The sequence below is a fragment of the Coccinella septempunctata genome, chromosome 2 (assembly GCF_907165205.1).
Source record: "Coccinella septempunctata chromosome 2, icCocSept1.1, whole genome shotgun sequence".
NCBI lineage: Eukaryota > Metazoa > Arthropoda > Insecta > Coleoptera > Coccinellidae > Coccinella > Coccinella septempunctata.
Genome location: NC_058190.1, coordinates 19,727,660 through 19,753,183, shown reverse-complemented (window position 1 = coordinate 19,753,183; position 25,524 = coordinate 19,727,660). Strand labels below are relative to the sequence as shown.

General features: G+C 36.5%; 1 protein-coding gene and 1 long non-coding RNA gene across 2 annotated transcripts in view; one reads left to right on the top strand and one right to left on the bottom strand.

Moving 5' to 3' along the window:
• The window catches only part of LOC123308358 (transmembrane protein 245), a 208,975-nt gene that overhangs the window by 48,350 nt on the left and 135,101 nt on the right, over nt 1-25,524 (bottom strand). Inside the window, exon 4 of the mRNA XM_044890978.1 lies at nt 19,284-19,470. Coding sequence (XP_044746913.1) covers nt 19,284-19,470 — 187 coding nt within the window. The remainder of the gene's footprint in view (nt 1-19,283; nt 19,471-25,524) is intronic.
• On the top strand, nt 14,778-15,100 carry LOC123308371. The gene is made up of 2 exons (XR_006537116.1): nt 14,778-14,905; nt 14,960-15,100. It is a non-coding gene; the product is annotated as an uncharacterized LOC123308371 (long non-coding RNA).

The following is a 25,524-nucleotide window of genomic DNA, read 5'->3' as shown; positions in this document are numbered from 1 at the left end:
TAGAGACCTTGTGGGACGGAACCTCTAACCACAACCCTATCGAATTAACAATAGGAGGAGGGCCAAGAGGAGAACTAATGCAAACAAGAGAATACACCGATTGGACTAAATATAGCCATCTGATACAATCGGAGGTAACAGAAATACCAACAATCAACACACCGGAAGACCTAGAAAGAGCAGTTGATAAACTAGAAAAGAATATACTAGATTCCTACAAAAAGAGCACAAAGAAAATAACGAGACCAGCACCGATACATCCACACGATGATACACCCAGAGAAATCAAAGATCTCATCAGGGAAAATCGGAGACTAAGAAAAACATACAGGCTCAACAAAACAGATATAAATAAGAGAAATCTACACCGACACAGCCAAGTTCTAAAAAATGCCCTGAAGGACATGAGAACAAATAGATGGAACAAAAGAGTTCAAGAACTAAATACTATCGATCATTCTGCATGGAAAATGCAAAAATGTCTGAGAAGAGGAAAGACTAAAATACCACCTCTCCACGGAGAAAGAGGAATGGCATATACGAATATCGATAAAGCAGAAGCACTGGCGGACTCGATCGAAAGAGAATCGAGAATAAATTACAGACCTGATGACGATAATGATGATCTGGTAGAACTAGTTGAGAACAACGAAGAAGAAATGGACGAACCACCAGTAGACGACAAAATAGAAAAACCAACTTCTCCATTTGAAATAAAAGAGATAATCAGAAGCTCGAAAAATAGAAAAGCTCCCGGAAGTGATAACGAATGCTATGTTGAAGAAATTACCTAGAAAAGGTATAGCTGCTCTCACAAATATTGCAAACGGTATAATGAGGACTGAACACTATCCGGAAAAGTGGAAAACTGCAGAATTCATAGTGTTCAACAAACCAGGCAAAGATAAAAAATTCCCCCAAAACTACAGGCCGATAAGTTTATTGTCCGCCCTAGGAAAAGTAGTAGAAAGGGTAATCGCTAGGAGGCTTACAGAAGAAACTGAAAATCTGAATCTCATTCCAGCAGAGCAATTCGGATTCAGAAGAGATCACTCAACTGAACAGCAATTACTGACTCACAGAATACATAACAGAAGGATTCCAAAATAAACAAGCAACAGGTCTTGTAATACTAGATGTCGCCAGAGCATTCGACAGAGTATGGCATGAATGATTGATTTACAAAATGAGATATGCTGGATATTCAATGAAACTGTGCAAGTTGATTAGGAATTATTTGAGGAACAGAAGATTCTACGTGGAAGTGGAAGGAGAAAACTCCACAACCAGATATATGGAAGCAGGGGTGCCTCAAGGGTCAGTACTTGGGCTGTTACTGTATAATATATATATTCACGATATACCAAAATCTCCAAGGACTATGCTGACACTATATGCCGACGACACGGGAATCGCAATGCGACATCGCAAGGCAGAAATCATAGAAGGAATATTACTAGAAGCTATAGATGAAATAAATTACTGGTGTATTAAATGGAAAATAAATCTCAACGGACAAAAGAGCCAAGCGATATTACTGCAGAAGAGGAGACTAAGAACTACAACAAATCTAGAGGTAGATGGAGAAGAAATCGAATGGAAAAACGAAGCGAAATATTTAGGTATCACCCTAGACCATAGACATAGAGACATGGACTGAGCAATGTCAGCATGAAATGATGATCGGGCATTTACCTTCTCTTTTTTGTTCACATAGAGGTGAGTGTTGACCAATCAATTTTCTAGAAAGAGACAACTGCATTCCCGACGTGCGTTTCTCTCTGTCACTTTTTTTGACCGTATTTCATACATAGTGGGTAACACTCTACAAAATTTGGTTGAGTCGCATTGAATTGTGAGTATATATTTGTTATTTTCGATATCTATAGGTAATGGACCTACGAGATCTAGAAAAATTTTCTGAAAGGCAGACGAAGCTGTGGTAGTGATTGTCAAAGGTTCTTTCCTAGGTAAAGAATGTTTATGACGTTGACAATCATCACACTTCTTTACAAATTTTTCAACATCAGATCTTAAGCCATTCCAGAAATACTCTCTTTTGATATTGTTCAACATGCGTTCGATACCTGCATGTCCGGTTGGAAGCATGTGAAAATCGTTCAGAATTATTTGCCTTAATTCTCTGTCTTCGATTCTCGTTACATCTCTTATTATATTAATCTTTAAGGATGTTCCTAGAATTTCATTCTTATAATTTGTCAACATATTCAAAAATTTTTTATTACTAGCTAGCTTTATGAGGTACAATTCTAATATATTATTTTCTGCGCATAATTTTTCCAGTTTCCTCAACGATGTACCTAAGTCTTACGCTGATCGGATATCCGCTTCTTTACGGAAGCGAAAGCTGGACTCCCTACAGGCGACATATTAAACAGCTTGAACAGACGCAGCAACGTCATCTAAGACAGATAATGCACATCAGATGGTTCCACAAAGTTTCGAATGCAGAAGTCTTGCAGCGCGCGAGTTGTACAACAATTGAGACTCAAGTAACGAGGGCCCGACTCAGATGGAGCGGCCACATTCTGAGGATGCAGGACACAAGACTCCCCAAAATAGCTCTATACGGCGAAATCACTGAGGGAGCCCGGAAACCAGGAGGCCAGTATAAGCGGTTTAAGGATACACTACATCAATCCCTAAAATCAGTTAATGCTAATCATAACTGGGAACAACTAGCGTTAGACAGGTCACAGTGGAGGTCTTTGGTCCACAGTTATAATGGAGAATCGAGAAGGATACAGCGGCGGCCAGATCTGGTTGGAGACTATCCATGCCCTGAGTGTGGAAGGATCTGCAGGTCACGGTTGGGTCTCTTTAGTCACAGGAGGCACACAGTCGCAACTAGCACTGAGAAGACACAAGTCTGTTCAAATTTATTTTTTTTTTTTCTTCTTTTTGTAGATTTATTCCCGGTAACGGGATACAGCAATGAATGAATGAATGAATCCTGGTTAATGAAAATAAATTGTGAATTCACATTATATATTAAACTAGCTGACCCGGCAAACGTTGTTTTGCCATATAAATAATTTCCTAGTAATTTCTAGTAAAAAAATAGAAATTAAAAATTTTGTCTAAAAAATAAAAAAAAATTTAGGGGTGGACTACCCCTAACATTTAGGGGGATGAAAAATAGATGTTGGCCGATTCTCATAGATACCGGATAAGCACAAAAAATTTCATCAAAATCGGTCAAGCCGTTTCGGAGGAGTATGGCAACGAAAACTGTGACACGAGAATTTTATATATTAGATTCTCATTGTAATCCTTTAAATGTTGATTTTTCAAATTATGAAATTCTTTTTCTGAAATTGGTCTTAACTCAACACTTTTTGCTGGACGTTTTAAAACTTCGACAACAACAGGGTGATCAATCCTTTTGCCATCGGAGGCATTCGTCTCATGTTGTTTAGAACCTACTTCATTTTTAGTTCGAGATCTCGTCATGACGCATATATTTCCAACTATACCGTTCGTCATTTCATTGAGTTCTGCTGAATCTATTTTAATACGCGATAAGGCATCTGCTGTTACATTTTCTGAACCTTTTACATAATGAACCGTGAAGTCATATTCTTCTAAAATCAAACGGAATTTGGTTAATCGAATAGATGGATTGGTCATACTGAACAAATAAATCAGTGGTCGGTGATCTGTTAAGATTTTAAATTTCCGTCCATACAAATAAGGTCCGAAATGTTTGACTGACCAAACTATTGCTAAGAGCTCTTTTGCAATTGTACAATAGTTCTTTTCTGCTGGATTCAAACTTCGTGAAGCAAAGGTTATTGGATGGTCATTCGAATTTGATAAAACTGAACCTAATGCAAATCCACTAGCATTCGTTCTTAGAATGAATTCGTTATTCTCTGAAAAATCTGAATATTGTAGAATAGGTGCTGTCCGAAGGACTTGCCTTGAGGTTTGAAATGATTTTTCGCAATCTTCCGTCCATTGAAAAATTTTTCTTTTGCGTGATAAGTTGTTCAAAGGTTGAGCGATTGCTGCAAAATTTCGAATGAATTTCCTATAATAATTAGCCAATGCAACAAAACGTTTTACTTCCTCAGAGCTTGTACGTACAGGATATCGTGAAATAGCATCGATTTTTTCTGGATCTGGCGAAATGCCCTTATCCGAAATGATATGACCTAGATACAACATTTCCTTCTTCAAGAATTCACATTTACTAGGATTCAATTTCAAATTAACCTCCCTCAGTCGTTGTAATACTTTCACTAAATTTTGATTATGATTTGCAACGAATGTCCAAAGATTATTAAATCATCCAAATAAATAAAACATGAATCGTAATTTAAACCTGACATAGCTATTGTCATAAGTCTTGAAAATGAGCTAGGGCTTATTTTTAAACCCATTCCTAGTCTTTTAATTTGATATTGACCTCTTTCAGTTGTGAATGCCGTGTAGGGTCCGCTATGGGGATGTAATTCCAGCTGGTAATATCCTTGCGCTAAATCTAGATGAGAAAAGTAAGTTGCTCCTAACAAGGAATCTAGTATTTCTAATGTTTCGTAATGGAAATTTATCACCTTTAATTTGCTTGTTCAGTAATCTATAATCTGATACTACTCGAAATTTCTTAACTCCATTGTGATCTGGTTTCTTTGGTACTATAAGTAACGGTGAGGACCATTCAGATCTGGCTTCCTCTATAATTCCGTCTCGTAGCATTTTGTCTACTTGTTTATGAATTTCCATTTTCTGTGAATGCGGTAATCTATACGGTTTTACATGAACTGGTTAAGCATCTGGTTTGAATAAAATTTTTTGTTGGTATAAATTGGTAACAGTTAAAGGATCACCGTCTACATGAAAAATATCTGCATACTTGGCACAAATTTTTGCACGGAAGCTATTTCTTCCTTGTTCAATGATTTCATATTGATTGAATCTAATATTTCATCTACTCTTTGTACGGATATTTCATATATATATATATATATATATATATATATATATATATATATATATATATCGGGTTAAAACGTTCTTCGCCGTCTTCCGATTTCTGATCGCCACTCGGTCCGGTTTCTCCATAGTTCTTCTCCGATCCCTGTATCTCTCATTTCCTTATCGATTCCTTCCCTCCAACTTCTCCTAGGTCTTCCCCTTCTTCTTCGTCCTTGTGGGGTCCATTTGAAGATTTTCTTCGGAATTCTACTGTCGGGCATCCTCTGTACATGCACGAACCATATCAGTTGTTTTGTTCGGATGTCATCTACGATGTTACCTTTGACACCCATTAATTCTCTTATTCTGTCGTTCCGTACTCTCTCCATTCTTGATTTTCCAGCTGATCTCCGCCAGAAGTCCATCTCTGTTGCCATGAGCATTTTTTCAGTATTTGCTTTTATCGACCATACTTCTGAGCTGTATGTTATCACGCTCTTCACTATTGTGTTGTATATCCTTGTTTTGTTCTCCTTGGATATATTTTTATCCCATAAAACACTATTGAGCATCGAAATCGCCCTCCTTCCAAGAGTATTTCTCTCCCGTATTGCCCCATCGAGAGATCCATCTTTCGATATCCTCAGTCCCAGGTACTTGTACGCATTGCAGTGCTTAATAAACTGAGAGCTTGACAGGGCTAGATTTGGGTCAGAGTTCTCCTGACTTCCGCAGATGCACATGTATTGGGTCTTCTGGATGTTGACTTCTAGCCACCATTTGGCGTACTCCTCTATTAGTTTGCGCGTCATGCAGTTCAAGTCTTCGACGTCTTGTGCTATTACAATCTGATAATCCGCAAACGAAAGAGTGTAAAGGGTCGTCTCCTCATCCAATGGGACACCCATGTTGCGACATTTGTTCTTCCAACCTTTCAGAGCTCGTTCCAAGTATATCTTGAAAAGTGAAGGGGACAAACAACATCTCTGCTTCAATCCTTTGGCCACTCTGAACCCCGTAGTGAGTCTATTTCCAACTTTAACTTTCGCTCCGTAATTCTCATACAGTGACTTGACAGCTTTGATTATCTCCACGTTGATGTTACTTTCTTGTAAGGTCTCCCAAAGTTTGGTCAAAGGGACACTATCATATGCTTTTTTAAGGTCGACAAAGAGCAAATGTATTTCTTGGTTGAACGATAGTTTCTTCTCAATAAACTGGGTGACCGTGAAGAGATGGTCAACCGTTGATCTTCCCACTCTGAAACCGGCCTGTTCTTCAGCTTCCATTTCACCATATTCTTCCTCTATCCGCTTTTTAAGGATTTTTCCATAGACCCTGCTCAAGGTATTCGAGACGGAGATACCCCGATAATTATCACATCTACTCTTGTTCCCTTTTTTGTGAATTGTTGTTATATAAGATGTTTTCCACTCAGTAGGCACCTTTGACTCATTTATACATCTTTGAAAGAGATTTCTAAGCCTCTCAAACAGCTTGTCTGATCCATACTTTATCAGTTCAGCAGGGATGTTACCAGGTCCAGGGGATCTACCATTTTTCAATGCTCGACTTACATCTATAATCTCTTTTATATCTATTGTTATGGGAGTTCCTTCAGTTGTTATATTAACATCTGCGTACTCTGTAGTTGTGAATGCTGCTCGATCTTCTTTGAGCATATCTGCGAAGTGCTGATTCCATTCTTTAGGTGTTATAGGTGAAATTATATCTTTATTGGTGTCGCTCCTCATTTTCTTCAGTAGTCTCCAGCTCTCTTTACTCCTTTTTCCACCCAGGTACGAATTCAGCCTGAGGCATGTATTTTCCCATTTTTTCATTCTTTTTTTGTGTGATTATGTTTCTTACCTTTCTCTGATATTTCATTTCTACCATAATTTATAACATCGAAATTTGAAAGACTCTCCAGTTTTGGAATAAAATTTTTCAACTTTATTTCTCTATCGTTCACATTTAACAATCTAATTGGAACTCTATTATCTTCCGGTTTTGCGATCATTCCTGCGATGATAACGCCTTCGCATATTCGTTCGTTTAGAATGACACATTCTTCTGTTTTCTCAGTATGACAATAATGAATTATTTCGCATCTAGGTGGTATAATAGTATAATGTTCAACTTTGGATTTCAACGGTACCTCAATTTCTCCATTATTATTCTTTAGTTTCAAAATGAAATTTTCGTAATCAATTACTGCTTTGTGTTTTTTGAAAAAATCTGATCCTAGTACACCTTGTATACTTGAGTCAAAGGACTTTATAACTGAAAAATTGTGGGTGAATTTTGCATATTTGAAAATAATTGAAATGTTTGCGGAGCCCGTGGAAGATGTGCATCCGGCTATACCTTTGATCTTTATTTTTTCTTCAGTATCTAAATATTCTCCTTTCGCTAAAAATTCTGAAAATATACAGGTAATGCTTGCACCTGTGTGAATTAAAAAATTCAATTCATTCTTGCCATATTTCACTGAAACATAATTCAAAGCATTCAAATTGTAACTAACATGACTGTTGGTCACGAAAAAACTTATCTGCTTCGGTATTTTGCTCTGTACAAGGGTTTGTGCCATTATCGGCAAAATATGCTCTCTGCTGTTTCGAGTACCCTTTGTTATTGTTTTTCGAATGATTGGTGAACTTGCGACCGCGACCTTGTCCGTAATTATTTTTCGCTGAATTGAAATTATGCTTGTTAGTATTCTCTTTGCGGTCACGACCTCGATGTGAATGGTCAGAATTTCTTTTCCGATTGAAATCATTACGATTTCGATTGAAATTTTTCATATGGAAAACTTTCTGGCTAGGTGCTTGAGATGAAATTTTTACAAGTTCCTCTTCCTTAGCTGATGCTACAGCATCTTTGAGGTTGTTAAAATTTCTTGCCTTTATGATAGTTCTGATTTCCGTATTTCGTAATCCATTGGAGAATGCGCCTAGAGCAATTTTTTCATTCACTTTGGCTAAAACAGTTAATGCTTCTGGTGCATTATCTGCTTTTCCTGTTTCACAGGCCTTGCCGTCTCACGTATGGAAATATACAGGTTGTTCATACTGATACATACTACACAACCATCGATTGTATTCACTAGACGTAAAATCTCTATACACCAACATTCCCACAGAGTTAATGAAGTGAGCAATTGAAAGGAATTGGGAAACATTAAAACAACACACACTAATACCCAAAGAAGAATTTATACAAACAATAGAGTTTATCACAAATAACAGCTTTTTTAAATATGAAGGATACTTTTATAAACAGATTAAAGGTGTAGGGATGGATAACCCAATATCAGGCACGATAGCGCAGTTGGTAATGGAATTGATAAAGGACGAAATTATGAAAGACCATGAGACCACATTCTACAAACGATACGTAGATGACTGTCTAATCATAACAACACAAACCGAAATACACACTAGCCCGAATCGTTTTAACAGTGTACATGAACTATTAGAATTCACACTCGAAGAAGAAGAAAACAACAGCTTAAACTTCCTGGATATGACACTGATAAGGAAAAATGACGAGCTAATGACCCGATGGTACAGAAAAGAACAGAATACAATGCACATTTTGGATTACAACTCCCAGCACCATCACTCACAAAAGAAGAGCACGACCATAGGATACATAGATAGAGCATTGAAGCTGACGTCGGCAATACTCCGGGGAAACATTAGCAGAGGTGAAAAAACTCTTGCTATACAATCACTACCCAGAGAACTTTATAAAGAAACTCATAAGACAAAGAACACACCGACTATACAACACACAACAGATAAAAAAAACAACCACAGAGGCTACAAAACTAATAAAATTACCACTTATACAGGGACTGTCACAGAAGATAAGTAATATACAATATACAACCGAGAAATAGTACATAGGCCATGCAATCAAGTTGGAAATATTTTCAGTAAATTGAAAGCGCCAACACCCAAAATTAAAAAATCTCATGTCGTATACAGTGTACCAAGCAAATACTGTAACAAACAATACATAGAACAGACTTCACAAAGACTACAAGACAGACTAAACGCACATAAATATACGAGAAACGCAACCACAGCACTCAACAAACACAAGAAAACAAAAAAACATGATTTGAATTACGAGGACACAAAGACACAACAGAAACGAAGAGAAATACTAGAAATGATTCACATACAAGTTAACAACGGAACTGTTGTAAATGACAAGCAAGATACGAAGAATCTCAGTCACATATACATGCCAATATTAAGAAGACCACCAGATAGAAAAAGAAGACAAAACAACCAATACTCCCTTGACGAGGATAGTGGTCTGTGTTTAGTAGATTCTGTAGAAGTCTGTTGGGTAGCCATTGTCGGCTAGTATATTCTTGAGTCTGGCAATTGCTGGTTTTTTGAAGTTCTCATGTGTTATCTCCAAGATTCTCTTCTTCAGAAGAAAACATTATTCTAGGCCTGAAGAAGAGAATCTTGGAGAAAACACATGAGAACTTCAAAAAACCAGGAATACACTAGCTGACAATGGCTACTCATACAGACTTCTACAGAACCTACTAAACACAGACCACTATCCTATTATAAGAGAAGAAAGAGAAGAAGAAAATCGAAATCCGGAGGCTTCAATCAAGTTTGGCTCACTACCTTATATCAGGGACTGTTGGGGTGGTATCTCAATTGTACCTCAAGTTCTAAGAGTTCTGGGTTGTGAAAACTTAGGGACTCGAGGATTGAGATTGATAATGCGGATCACTTGTTAATGAACGTTTATTTCCTAATCTAACAAACTATATATAGTAAAATTGTACAATGACGTCAAGACCACATAATCGAAATCGACTTACATTTCGCATATTCAGTACATTTTTCTTTACTTGCAAAATTGCTGCAGTTGGATTAAGGAATGTTAGATATTAAAACAAACTATTGCAATCCTTTGTCTCACCTGCCTACTTACACAGGAAATAACAATTATGAAAGAGAGAATGATCTAAATAATTTCGAATGGAAATATTTGATTGAATTGAATTTATGAATTTTTGATATATCTAATTTTGGATATTTATTGTACGTTTCGTACATATTCCCGGCGGCCATGGTGATGTAGTTGGGGTCTTGATGTCTTTGTTGGTGGTTGTCATCTCTGGAGATGGCTGCCTGGTCTGGGATCACCACCCGTACTAAACCATCGTTGCCATGGTGCGTTTCACAAACTTTTGCGAGAGGCCAGTCTGCCTGGTCTGGGATAATTGTATATTGGCTGCAGCTCGATCTCCTCAGGATGAACTGGTCTATTGCTCGCGTGTGCATCAGCCGGTCCTTGTTGTTGTTTCCAATGTTTTAAAAAGTAAACAATAAGTAAAACAATGACAATGATTATTACGATGTTCGTGCTGAAGTTTATCGTTGAATGCAAGTGATATTGTTTCCAACGGTAACTTGATACTTCGTCGCCCAGGTCAGATTGTTGTACCAGGAGTTTGTTTATTTCTCCAGATGTTTGGAGTTCTTCTTCTTCCGCTATGTGATGTGCCAATGGGAATTCCTGCGTCGTCAAGTTCATGGTCATTGGATGGACGTATGTTCCAATGACGACCTTTTCGTCGAAAGTGTCGGCTCTTAAGATGCTCCCATCGGTGTGTATCGTACAATGTGGGGATACTTGTACTATTCCTGTTCCATTTATATTGATTTCTTCTCTTTCACCACCACATGTTATTGAAACTGTCACTGCATGGTCGGAAATGTAGAGCCAGGAGTTCGGTTTTTTCAATTTTCTCCACAATATACTGGATACCCGGTAGCTGTAGGAAGGACCTCTTTTTTGATTTGGTTGTTTGAATATTTCGTTGATTACGCAGTTGGGGTGCTTGTCCATGTTCCTGACGATACTGGGGTTGCATAAATATATGTCCTCCTGTTCTGTGAGCTCGAAGTATTTTTGTGTGTTATACTCAACTCCAAGAACTGAAGAGGTTATCCCTGGTTCCACAAATGTTTTGTTTGGTTTTTCTTCTGGTATCGGGGTAACTATTATCAAATCGTAATATCTCCTCTGCACCACATATAAATAGCAGTTAATTGATAGGCTGTCATTGTCATATCGCGTTTCCATTTCCAATGCCGGTTTTATGAGGATCTTCAGGTCAGATGGCAATTTCATTTCAACATCCTTAGCGATTTTCCTTAATGCTGACGGTGTTATGAAGTCTATTATGTGCCCTTGAGAGTAGTGGGCTTTCATTATCTTTTGATACTTTTCGCGTATTTCTTCAAGGTAGTTGCTTGCAAGTTGGAAGTTGTTCATCGCTTGTAAGTTCAAGGAATTTTCATCGACTGTTTTATACCATGCGTGCATATCATTGATAACTCTTATTACTTCATTGAATTTTCGGCGAAAATTTTCCAGCTTCTGGTTAATTCGTGTTTCCGTTGTGTTCAAAGTGGCCAGTGTAGATATCATTATTTTGGATTGACGATTTGTGAGGCTGATTAAGTGTTGTTGGTTGTCATGTAGGTCGTCGATATCACGGTATACTTCTTCATCAACTCCAAAAACAGCTGTCATGAGTTTTCCAAGGATTCCTCTTCGTTGTCTTGTTTTTCCGTCAAGCAAACTTTCTATCAAGGACACCGCTCCATTTTCCATTTCCCTTATATGATGTTCGAATTCTCTGCAATGTGTATTTACTGAATGAGTAGCGATCCTTTCGCACATAGTGTGAAATCCAGGGAGGTGTTTCTGACGTAATCTCTGTCCGCAGCTATTTGTTCCCTAGATACGTTTAGTTTGAGTTTGAGCGTGCCAGCATTTATACGGGCTTGTCCCATATGTTCCACGTAGAGTCCGGGTTTCATTGGACTTTTTGTGAAATCGGCAGAGGCGAGGTGAAGATGCACAACAAGGTCAGAAGTGTTGTTAAAAATTTGTTTTTTCCTTTCCTTTGTGTAGGTGCCATGGGAATTTTCAGGTTTTCTTCTTCTTCGGTTATGACGGGCAGTTTACAGATTTTCGTAATTGGTCTTTTCAAGTTAGGATTATCTTTGGTGCGTAAGGTCACCATCCGTACTAAACCATCGTTGCCGTGGTGCGTTTCACTAACTTTTGCGAGAGGCCAGTTGTTTAGGTTGACGTGTTCTTGCTTTGTTAACACAATGTCTCCTATTTTCAAGTTCTCTTCTCTCCTAGTCCATTTCGATCTATGTTGAAGGCGAGTCAGGTATTCGCTGGACCATTTCCTCCAAAAGTCTTTCTTTATCGCCTGGATAAGAGACCATCTATTTCGAAGACTCAATCTTTCATGTGATGGCTGTGATGATTCTGGAATCGCCTTGAGAGGGTGACCGATTAAGAAATGTCCTGGTGTAATGACATCTATTTCCTCTGGATCTTCTGGGAGTGCTATTAGTGGGCGTGAATTCAGGCATGCTTCAATTTGACAGAGCAACGTTGACAGTTCTTCATATGTTAATGTGTGATTGCCGATTGTTCGTTTCAGATGATATTTGATGGACTTGACTCCAGCTTCCCAAAGACCTCCATGATGGGGAGATGCTGGAGCGTTCCAGTGCCATCTCACGGCTTCGGTGGCAACTGCTTCTTTTATGGCTCGTTCGTCAATGGCATCTTTTGTTTCCTTGTCCAGCATTTTGTGAGTTGTGAATTCTCATTCAAATTCGTGATCAAGCTTGGTACACGAAGTTGTGGACTCGATGATGTGGTTCGGCTAATAATCCATCCGAAGTGAGTGTTTCTTATTATGAGGTTTGTAATGTAGCTCCTTGTGGGTAGTATAATTGGATGTCTTTGGCTTTATTTCAAGGTTGCGCTATGTATTCTCCCATCTACTCTGAGTAAGCCTTCGTGATCTATATATGGGTTAAGATTTTGCAGGTGGCTGGACTTCTTCACCTTTCCTGTTTTGATGATCAGCTCAATGTCATTTTGAAAATATGGCTGCTGTGTAAACTTGAGAAGGGTTTTTTTACTCTTCTGTAGTTTCTCTGCTTCCAGAGATGTTTCAGGAGTCTCCTGCAGTACTCCATAATATTTAGCAGTTTTTGATTAATTTCGTCAAACTCTCGTTCAAAGTTGTCCCATTCTTCATCCAATTGTGCCATCTTCCTGCCGCAGTTTTCTTCGTTTTTTCTCGATGGTGAATCTTTTTTGATATTGGTGTGAGCCCTTTTTATGGTTTCGGCCGTTTTGAGTTGCTCGGCGATGAGGTTTTCCATCTTTTTTTCATCTTTGTGTTGCTGGCTGATGGATTCAGTGGCTGGATATTATGTGGGTGGTTTATACCTTGTGGATCGTGGATACAGTGGGTGATTTCCAAAGTCCCTGGTGGTTGAGTCCGTTGACTGCTTCTTGATGTGGGTTCAGTGGATGTATTCCAAAGTCCCTGGTGGTTGAGTCCGTTGACTGCTTCTTGATGTGGGTTCAGTGGATGTATTCCAAAGTCCCTGGTGGTTGAGTCCGTTGACTGCTTCTTGATGTGGGTTCAGTGGATGTATTCCAAAGTCCCTGGTGGTTGAGTCAAAGGGTTGTAAGTCCGATGACTGCTTCTTGTTGTGGGTCCAGTGGATGTATTCCAAAGTCCCTTGTGGTTGATTGTTGACTGCTTCTTGATGGGGGTTCAGTGGATGTATTCCAAAGTCCCTGGTGGTTGATTGTAGGCTCGAAGGACCAATGTTGGGGTGGTATCTCAATTGTACCTCAAGTTCTAAGAGTTCTGGGTTGTGAAAACTTAGGGACTCGAGGATTGAGATTGATAATGCGGATCACTTATTAATGAACGTTTATTTCCTAATCTAACAAACTATATAACGTAAAATTGTACAATGACGTCAAGACCACATAATCGAAATCGACTTACATTTTGCATATTCAGTACATTTTTCTTTACTTGTAAAATTGCTGCAGTTGGATTAAGGAATGTAAGATATTAAAACAAACTATTGCAATCCTTTGTCTCACCTGGCCTACTTACACAGGAAATAACAATTATGAAAGAGAGAATGATCTAAATAATTTCGAATGGGAATATTTGGTTGAATTGAATTTATGAATTTTTGATATATCTAATTTTGGATATTTATTGTACGTTTCGTACAGGGACCTAACCCCGGAACTTTTGACATTATTAAGACCACATGTGAATATGAATATAGGGAAATACAACATAGTAACAAACAGACAATTTTTCAAGACATCTCAAGATAAAATGAATAAGAACAAACTGAAGAACACTGTCTACAAGGTTAACTGTAGACCCATGTTGGACAAACCTCACAATCCTTGGGAAGGAGGATGACACTCCACAGAAGCGATTCTAGATTGAGACCTGAGCGTTGTGCACTTGCGAGACACCTTAACTCCACAGACCATCAAATGGATTACGAAAATGTTGAAATCCTGGACCAAGAAAGTAACTACAACAAACGCATCTTCATGGAAATGTGCTATATCAATGAAAATAATACGATGAATGATAGATAGGACACTAACAACTTTAGCAGTTTATACAGTTTCTTGCTTACTTGTGACAAAAAAAAACCATCTAATGCCGCCACTGCCTCTACTTCGACTGTGTGACAATTGAGAAAATGCATTACCTCTAAAACTATATTTTGTGATTGACTTAGTTCAAATGACTAGATAAGGTGTTTTATATTGACTTCAAAATTTGTTTAATGTGTGTTTTCATGTGATAACTACTTTTAGAACTATTAGTGAAGAAGAAGAACTTACCGATGACTGATGACATTTTATGGACCATAGACTAATCTTAGATTGAAAATTGTTACGATGACACGAATTATTCTGAGCCTTCAAAATTGAAATTATTTTATATTTTGGAGTAATACTTGATGTTCTAATGGTATGAGAACATTGAGATTCCACTTGCTTTCTGGGTTGCCGCTTTTATGTCATAGCTTCGTGCTTCGTAAGTCCTGAGATGTTACCTTGATATATTGTAGAACATCTTTTCTAATTGCAGTTACTCCTGAAGATGTCCCAAACTGGGGACGGAATATAGAGTATGAAAACGAATTGACCTTCATTTCGCCCTACCAATAAAACCTATATTTCTTCTTCAGGAAGAAGTCAATATATATATATAAATATAGCTTTAATACAATTTGACTCTCATTGGAATTTTGCCCTGAAAAATAGTCGCAACATCCTTAATTTAAATCATTATATATACAGGGTCTTTCACGAGGAACCTCACCCATATTTATACGGGAAACTACTGAACGTATTTTCATGAAATTCTGCACTTTTAAGTATTTCACTATGCTGATGAAACTAAAATATTTTCAAGGCATGAGCACCTCCGGTTTTTCCGGAAATGACGTCAACTTCCGTTTTTCAAATTAGAACACCATTTTTTTATTGCAGAAATAGATTCCTTAGAAAATTTCAAGTTATTTTGATGTAACATTTTTCAGTTTTGGTTGGAAAATTCTCTCTGAGCGGGAAAATTCGAAAAAAAATCGAAAATAGAGCTCCGCTGAAACAAGAATAACTTCGAGGTTTTTGGATGGAAAATTTTAATTTTTGGGATTTTTCAAGATGTAAGATTGATGTATCCACTTTAAAAATCGAAATCGCGATTCATGATACAGGGGGTGAAAAAATCGCTTTCAAAGTTAGGGATGACAAAATCGTGAAAAATCAATTTTTTCAAATTACAACCCCATTTTTTTATGGCAGATATTGAATCTACGTTAAAAAATAATGTGAGTGTATGCATCACACCGTTGCCCTAAAATGGATATTTTCTGAGTTATTCACAAAAAACTGTTTTTCGTCTTGAATTTTCAGCTATTTCTTTTCCCTTCACGCCAAAAAGATGAAATTTTCAGGAACTGTTATTTGAACCCTGCTGTAGATTTTTCACCCCTTCTTGAAACCGACTTCAAGTTAATATTAGGAGAACCATGGCAAACTCTCGCAGTTATAACTAGAGAAGATGCTCAAAGTTTTGACCGTTAATTTCTAGACATTTATTTATACGTCTCAGGAATGCTTCGTGCATTGCTCTTCTTATTTCATCGGGAGGAAGAGATCTTCAAAAGTGTTTAAAAACCAAATTGAGTTTCAAAACTATGAATCTAAAAATCTAAACCAACCTGAACGCATTTCTGACTCGTTCTATGCAGTCCTCTTTACCAGTCAGGGGAGTTGAGTAGACAATATTTTTTATCCTACCCCAAACATAATAGCCTAAAGGAGTTAAATCGGGAGAACGTGGTGGCCAAAGATGTGGACCATTGTTCGCCAACCATCGATCTTCAAATAGCCTGTAGAGGATATTTGACACATTGAGTGAATTGTGTGGAGGCGCGCCATCTTATTGATACCAAGTCATTATGGTTCTGTACTAGCGGCTCAATTATTTGAGTCAATATGTCAGAATATCTATCTCCTAAGGGAGAACATTCTTTAAATAATGCAAACATGTGTAGTGTTCTATCTTACCAGTTAAAGTCCCATCATAAATGTGAACATCGAGAATTGCATTATTTTTGATGGCGCAAAAAACATTGAAACTCCAGGTCTCTTGAAAGTTCCATTGTCTGAAGTGGTGGTTGTTCTCTTCATCCCAATAATGACTGTTATGCCTATTGAAAGAACCATTCTTTGTGAATTTAGATTCATCTGTCCAAATTATACAGTCCAAAAAGTTTTCATTCTCTTGAAATCGAATCATCATAGCTTCGCAAAACTCTGTTCTCCTGACGAAATCAGTTTCCTTCAAATGCTGTACCCTATTGAATTTATATGGGTGCATTTTATGTTTTTTTAATATTCTCCAAACACTCGATTGAGATAATCCCAGATCAATCTCGGCCTCTTTGAGAGAATTTTGAGGATTCACACGAAAATATGCAAGAACTGTAATTTCGTTGTTCTCATCTTCTACTACACTTTTTTCTCTGTGACATTTCTCAAGTTTGTCATGGTATCTCTCGTTGGTCTGGGTCAGTCAGGAAACCTCTCAATGAACAGTCGAATCGTTCTATCTACAACTTTATTACATTCTCCATGAAGTAGAATGAGATTTAAATAATCTTCATTGGTAAAATTAGGCATGGTGATCGATTTTATAACTTAATACGAATTATCACCAAATTAATAGTAAACACAAAATGCTACTGCATAAAGAGGAATTTGGCAGATGTAATTAATGATAGCTATCATTAAAAAAAAAGAATGTAAAACATGGTAAGTTTTTGCATATGGTTCATAAGGAATTATTTTATCACTGGAGAGAAAACCGATGGCCGATTAGTTGAAATAAAGAGGTTTCCGATACAAATTCGAATCAAAATTCGCCATCTATTTAGGAACAACCTGTAACTTTTTTCTCTTGCATATAAGGGTAGTAAAATCTAAAACATGGTTTAAGTAACAGTTCCTGCAAATTTCATCTTTTTGGCGTGAAGGGAAAAGAAATAGCTGAAAATTCAAGACGAAAAACAGTTTTTTGTGAATAACTCAGGAAATATCCACTTTAGGGCAAGGGTGTGATGCATACACTCACATTATTTTTTAACGTATATTCAATATCTGCCACAAAAAAATGGGGTTCTAATTTGAAAAAATTGATTTTTCACGATTTTGTCATCCCTAACTTTGAAAGCGATTTTTTCACTCCCTGTATCATGAATCGCGATTTCGATTTTTAAAGTGGATACATCAATCTTACATCTTGAAAAATCCCAAAAATGAAAATTTTCCATCCAAAAACCTCGAAGTTATTCTTGTTTCAGAGAAACAACACAGAAACAGAGAAACAACAGAGAAACGATTTTTTTTTCGAATTTTCCAGCTCAGAGAGAATTTTCCAACCAAAACTGAAAAATGTTACATCAAAATAACTTGAAATTTTCTAAGGAATCTATTTCTGCAATAAAAAAATGGTGTTCTAATTTGAAAAACGGAAGTTGACGTCATTTCCGGAAAAACCGGAGGTGCTCATGCCTTGAAAATATTTTAGATTTCACCAGGATCGTGAAATACTTATGAGTGCTGAATTTCATGAAAATACGTTCAGTAGTTTCCCGTATAAATATGGGTGTTGGTTAAGCAAATTGAAAGCACCAACACCCAAAACCAAAAAATCACAAGTCGTGTATAGTATACCATGCAAGGACTGTGACAAACAGTACATAGGACAAACTTCACAAAGACTAAAAGACAGACTAAACGCACATAAATACACGAAGAATGTAGAGAATTATTAGAAATGATCCATATACAAATAAATAGCGGAAAAGTAGTAAACGACAAACAAGACACGAAAAACCTAAGTCATATATATATGCCATTGTTGCGAAGACCATCAAATGAAATTAGAAGACAAGACTCTGCTGACATAAATCGATTTCAAGCGAATAACCCATAATAACCGCGGTAACAACTTCTAACCTGATGACCAGGTTATTCGCTTGAAATCGATTATACAAAACAATGACATGGTTGACAAGACAATACCCAACAGACGAAACCAAAACGGTGATGTAAACATATAGTAGGATATTTACACAATCATGATTTATTATATTAATTTTTGTTGTTTTTAGATGTGATGTATACTGAAGAGGGCATACGCCGAAACGTTTATACAAAATAAATGAATACTACAAAAGTAATCCTAACCTAGATACCCAACCTAATGAATGAATGATACATATAAAATACTAGGTAAAAAACTAGACGTTATACTATATATATATATATATATACAGGGTGAGCTTTTTAAAACGAAACAGTCGAGATAACAGGCGGAATAAATTTATGCTCGAACACGTCGAATTTTGTTTCGAGGGGGACAACTTTTAAGTCAAATTCATAACTATATCACTTCAACCCTTAGTGTTAGAACACCAACCCCTAAATTTTGAATAGGAAAGATAGGGTGAGTGATAACTCATATGGAAGGCCTTTTTATCCTGAATTCAGCGTAATAATTTTTTCTCATTTAATGCATTCGTTTTCGAGATATTCAATTTTGAATTTCGTACAGTACCAGTCATTCCGCTAACCATGCTATGTGAAATTATCAATTATTTGACTAATTCATTCTGTGGTTACAATGGTAACCGTTAATTGTCAACATTAGACAACGAAATAATTATTATTGGTAAATACTTTCTTCAACAATTAAGGTTGTTGACTCGTCTGTTTCGTTTTAAAAAGCCCACCCAGTATATATATATATATATATATAATGTGCTATGCGTCTGAATTTATCCTCATTATATATATATATATATATATTTTTTATATATATATAAATTCTCATTGCTCACCTGGAGATTTCTTAATATCAGCAACAAAAGCCTCCCAAGATGATAAAACAGCTTCTTGCGTCACTGATGGTCCATTTGGAGAGTTTGATGTCATCCAAGATTGATAAACTCGATCCCAGAGCTCAAGTATTTGTTTCTCAATTTTTTCCGATTTAGAAGTGTTAACATCATTCATTAAACTCCTAACCTGAAATGAGTCAAAATTGATTTCAATTTGTGAGATTTTTTTCCTTGCAAGGTGGTTCGAATACTTTTGTGCCTCCGTGTTCTCAATTCTCATACTACTACTGTTGAATATATGCCTCCATCTTTTGCTAAAATGCATTCTCACTACTTTTATAAATGTGAAAGTCTGTACGTACGTTAGTTTGCTCTTTTGTCTTTACTTAACTCCGGAACCAAATGTCCGATTTTGATAGGGATATAGCCAGTAAGAAAATTGATGGTTTTAGCTTATGTTCTTTAGTACATAGACATCACATAATTTTTTAGTTCATACTAGAGCTCCCAGGACCAAAATGAACAATTCAGTCTTCGATGAAGCGCATATTCCATATTTTTCAAGTTCCAAATGACGGCCAAGAAAATTGGTGGAGAAAGGAATGTATCAGAATGTACTTAGAAAAAAATTCGTTTCATTCTGACAGCCCTAGAACCTCAAATCTGACCATCAAAATGAACCGATATTCTGTCTACGATGTAGCGCATGTTCCTCTTTTTTTCTAAAATTTCTAATGGCTATCCAAGAAAATTGATGAACTGTATGCATGGGGAAATAGATTTTCTTGGTCATTTTAAATTTTCAATAGAAATACGAGGAACATACTCTCGTTCGTTTTGATCCTTGAAGTAAGAGCTCTAGGGCTGTCAGAAAGAAATATAAATTTTTCTGAGAAAATTACAATATCAATTTTATTGGCCAGCTGTTTTACAAATTCGAAAAAAATATGAGGAATATGCTCTCCATCGTTTACACAATGGTGGTAGTTCATTTTAATACTTGGAGCTGGAGTTCTAGGGATTTCAGTATGAAAAAAAAATTATGATATTTTATTCATTCCTCTATTTACTCTATTCATCAATTTCTCTGACCATCTATTTTGAACTGATATTTCTCCCCAAGTAGAAATCCGTTAAATATTCTGAATAGAAAAAAAAACGTTGTACGAAATTATACATTATAAACCCTAATCTGTATATGTAATCCTTGGTAAGAATTCAATCCATACCTCCTTGCATATAGCTTATTATTCGCTTCGGCATTCTATTCTGAATAAGGGAAGAAATTAACAGACTGCAGCATTGATATCAGACATACGGTATTGATCGTGGTGGACGGCCGGGAATAAACAATTTTCCTATTATAGGTTAGATTACAAGAAAAAAAAATTGTGTTACAAATAGTTACTAAGATTGGACTTTCCAACTGTACTATTTTTTCGCGAAAAATCGAACAATGGGTGCCGTGAAGTTAGCACCCAGCGGACTGCGGTGTTTTTCTAGCACTATCTTTGAGGTACAAACGAAAATGTTTGTGTTACAAATAGTTACTAAAGAATGCAAAAAAAAATTATCTTCATTTTCGAAAATGTGGGTGCTAACTTCGCATTTTCGGGGTGTCATTTTCCCATCATAGGTAAAGTTACAAACGAAAATTTTTGTATAACAAATAGTTACTAACGAGTTACGAACGAATGCAAAAAAAATTATCTTCATTTTCGAAAATGTGGGTGCTAACTTCGCATTTTGCTAACTTTCGTCATTTTCCCATGACAGGTTAGGTTACAAACAAAAATGTTTGTGTTACAAATAGTTACTAACGATGAACTTTCCAACTGTACATTATTTTTCGCGAAAAATCGAACAGTGGGTGCCCGTGAAGTTAGCACCCAGCGGAATGCGGTGTTTTTCTACTAGTACCTTTGAGGTACAAACGAAAATTTTGGTGTTACAAATAGTTACTAACGAGTTACTAACGAATGCAAACAAAAATTTTTTTATTTTCGAAAAAGTGGGTGCTAGTGCTAACTTCACGGACACGGAAAGTGTAGATCGTTGGGCTTCTAGTTTAGAAATGAACTAAGATTGCTGAGACATGATAGAACATTGAATGTCAGGAGTTTCTTACAAATATTATAAAATAAAATATTATAAAATAAAATATTATAAAATAAAATATTTATTGAAAATAACAGGAATTCAATGAAAAAGGATAAATAAGCAAAAATATTCCCCTAACCACAATACTTACGAACTAATTAAACTAATGAGACACTTTAAAAAAACGCTTTAATTGAAGAATTGTAACTTGAAGCAAATATACAGGGTGATTCAGAACTCGAGGCGAAAAATTGGGGAACGCATACAGGCTGCTATTCTTGATAAAAAAAGTAAACTAAAATTTTGGGATATTGCCTTGTTTCCGAGATATAAGTGTTCAAAATATCTGCATGTCATCAATTTTAAACTTTAATAGCTGATAAAAATACAGAAAAAATTAAATCAAATTTGGGTTCATATTATCATCCATGTCCGATTGGCGACCGAAACGTCGGTGTAATGATTGAATAGGTAGTGGTGAAATAGATAATTCAAATATTCCAAATACCAATAAAACTATTATAGTTTTATTGATTAAATAAAATGTTCAAAAATGCCACCATTATCACCGATACCTGCTGGGCAACGCACAATAAGGGAATTGTACAGTGCATCCCATTTTGGGTGAGACAGCCAGGTTTCTCGCTTGTTATTCAAGATAGAGCCTTGCGGTTTTCGCGTTCCTGCCCTACTTTTTTGTGAAACTAAAATTGGCCTAATCAGATTTTGCATAACTTTTTCTGTTTATGACAAATTGATACTTTTCGGACCCCTCCTTTATCTCTGAAGTTATTAGAAATAATGCTGAGCTGAAAACTACGTCCGATACAGAATTCTGCGTAGAATCCAGTGGCGTACTCAATTTTTTTTCGGGGTATAGTTTTGAAGATACGACAAAAACCTATATGTTTTTAATGGAACACCCTGTTTTTTATTACTTCGTTAAATTCGTTATTTTTTTCCCTTCAAAATAATGTATGATAATGGATAGCTAGGATTTTCAGAAATGCTAAAAAATAAAATCTGATCTAGCTGTCATCGCTATGAATTATTCTTGTGTTTCAGAACAACAGTCCCGAAGAACTTCGTGCATCAACTGAGGCAGCTTTCCAGGTTTCAAAAAACCGCCCTTTAAAAATATTAAATGCACTCAGGCGTATTGAAAAGGTTTGTCAATTATATATTAGGGAAAATGAACAGAAATTTGGACAGTTTAATTAACAAGATATTATGCAATGGTGAACATTCGTATCAATGATGAATATTTTATTAGGTATTTCTTCTGTATCTAATTTGTAATAGGATTTTTTGTATTATTTATTTGTTGCTATTAGGTAGGTACCTACTTTTTGTTTTTCGTGTTAGTGATGAGTGTATTATCTCTGTTTGCCTACTCTCCTATGAATAAAAATCACAAATGAAAATTATCCGATTGATTCTTCTTTTACATGGGAAATCCAATGCCCACTAACAAAAAAATATAATTATGTGATGTTTTAGTGTTTTTTAGCTTTTCTGAACATCCTAACTATATAGATTATTCATCATTTTGAAGGGAAAGAATAACGAATTCAACGAAGTAATAAAATACAGGGTGTTCCATTAAAAAAATATAGGCCAACTTGATTTCCACAAAAAAGTAGGACAGGAACATGAAAACCGCAAGGTTCCTATCTCAAATAACAAGAAACCTGGCTGTCCCACCCAAAATGGAATGCACTGTACACTAATATTTTGCCTATTCTGAGCGTATTCAACTGCATTAATAATTCGTTACATTAATTGTTCTTCATCATTAATTTCCAGTGCGTAAACTTGTTGTTTTAAATGTCCCCATACAAAATAATCCAAAGAATTCAAGTCAGGTGATTTCACTGGCCATAGCACCTGACTACGCCGACTAATCCATCTACCATTGAACTTTTGGTTTAACCAGGCGACAACATTTCGTCCAACATGCAGTGTTGTTCCATCGTGCTGATACCACATACGATTGTATACCAAATCCACAGGAAAATCGTCTAGCAAATTATCGAGATTGTAATTATTCTGGGTAGCACCACCAGCACCAGTACGAGAAATGCCAATTCCAAACTGTTGCACCCGGCGAGATGGTTGTCGTCTATTGGGAAATCTCATGTTGAACTCTCGTCAAGCTTTTAATGCGTTGCCATCACAAAAACCGTACACAAAAATAATATCTGCATATTAACTGCATGTTTAACAGAAGGACTAAACCAGCAAAGCAACTTTTAAATTGGCAAACAATAAGTGTTCTGTCACCAGGTGACATTCATTTCATTTATTTCCAGGCTTACTGTAATTTATGGAATTTAGTTGGTTGTCCAAAAATTCGGCCAAAATTTTATTTTACGTTTAATCAAGAATAGCAGTCTCTATATGTCCCTTAATTTTTCGCCTCGAGTTTTGAATCAATCTGTATATCCACCGAGCCAACAGCACGTATTGCTCGATCGAGGGGGTTGTTCATTGAATAATTTCCTCTGAGGAACATTAATTCTAATAATGAAGAATGATCACGCCTAAACGGGGAGGCAATGAATAAAATAATAAGGATAAATTCAGATGCATACCACCCGACGATATGAATATCGACAAGTGTTACGATCTGAATTGAGCTAGCCAATTTGCCATCGTCAAGGCCCCAAATGGAGTACGTCCCACCGAAGAAAAGCAGATGCTGACCATGGTTTCGGCCTCATTTGGCCTCATCAGAGCAACATAGCATTTTTCCACGGTGGAGAACGTTTGGAATTGGTGCATCTGAATTTATCCTTATTATTAATTCTAATATTCTCCAGAAAATATTGACAATCAATGAAATTGTATATAATTTTATAAATGAACCTAACATCAAAATTACGACGCCTCGTTTCGAGAAGAATGATAAACTATCACGAAATATTTCATTGTTGATTTCTTCGTGGATGTAATCCATTTTATATCCTATCCATTTCAAAAATTCATTTTGTACCCTCTCAATGGTTTGAATATGAATTCTGGTATAGAAAGGTGACCATTCAACAATATTGTCCAGATTCCGCTGTAATACCAGAAAATCCTGTAAGGATTTGATAACCCGAAACAACTTCAAATCATCAGCAAACAATAGAAAAAATTAGTATGACATCTTAGATCCGATATTCGAACCTATTGTACCCCTCGTTTCAGACGATCTGAGATCCAGTCCAGCATTGGTGATCCAATACCTACATATGTAGTGTCCTGAGCTTGATGATTATTAGTAGCCAGTGAGGAACTCTATCAAAGGCCTTTGCTAAGTCAGTGTAATTCGCATCAATCTGTAATTTGTCTTACACTGCTGATAGAATGATATCTATATAACATAAAAGATTCGTTGTTACTGATCTACCAGCAATAAATCCATGTTGCTCATCAATAAAAATTCGTCTGAAAATGGGTGTTATCTTGTTTGTAATGATTGTATCGAGCATTTTTGGGATAAAAGAACTCTTTGTTACTGGCCTATAGTTCATAATATCACTAACGTCACCCGATTCGAATACTGTAGTTACAAAACTAGATTTTCAAATATTTGGATATTTACCTGTGTACAAACAGATAAATTGAATTTGAATTTAATTATAAAATCGTATAATCAAAGTTGCAACAGAATAAACAGTGACAAAAGCCGGTAAGGGTAATTGCATGGTGGTGCTGGAATCATCTATGTATAATAAGAAGATTCGCAAATAAACTCTCAACAACTCAAAGAGCTATGGAACGCCGCATGCTGGGTATTTCTGCCCGTGACAAAATACGAAACGAGTGCATCAGACAACGTACCAAAATCAGAGATGTTCTTCAAGAAGTGACAGAGATGAAATGGAGTTGGGCTGGTCATGTGGCAAGAATGTCCGAGATCAGATGGGCTCATAGCCATTCATTCATTGGTGTATCTCGTTCTTCTTCTTCTTAGGACACCGTCTCCCTACGGAGGTTGGCGATCCAAATGGCTATCGTTGTACGGGAAACCGCAGCTCTGAAAATCTCTGTGGAAGTCCGTCCTAGCCATCTACGCAGATCCCTCAACCACGAATTCTGCCTTGGACCAACACAACGTTTACCCTCAATTTTTCCCTGGATTATGAGGCGAAGA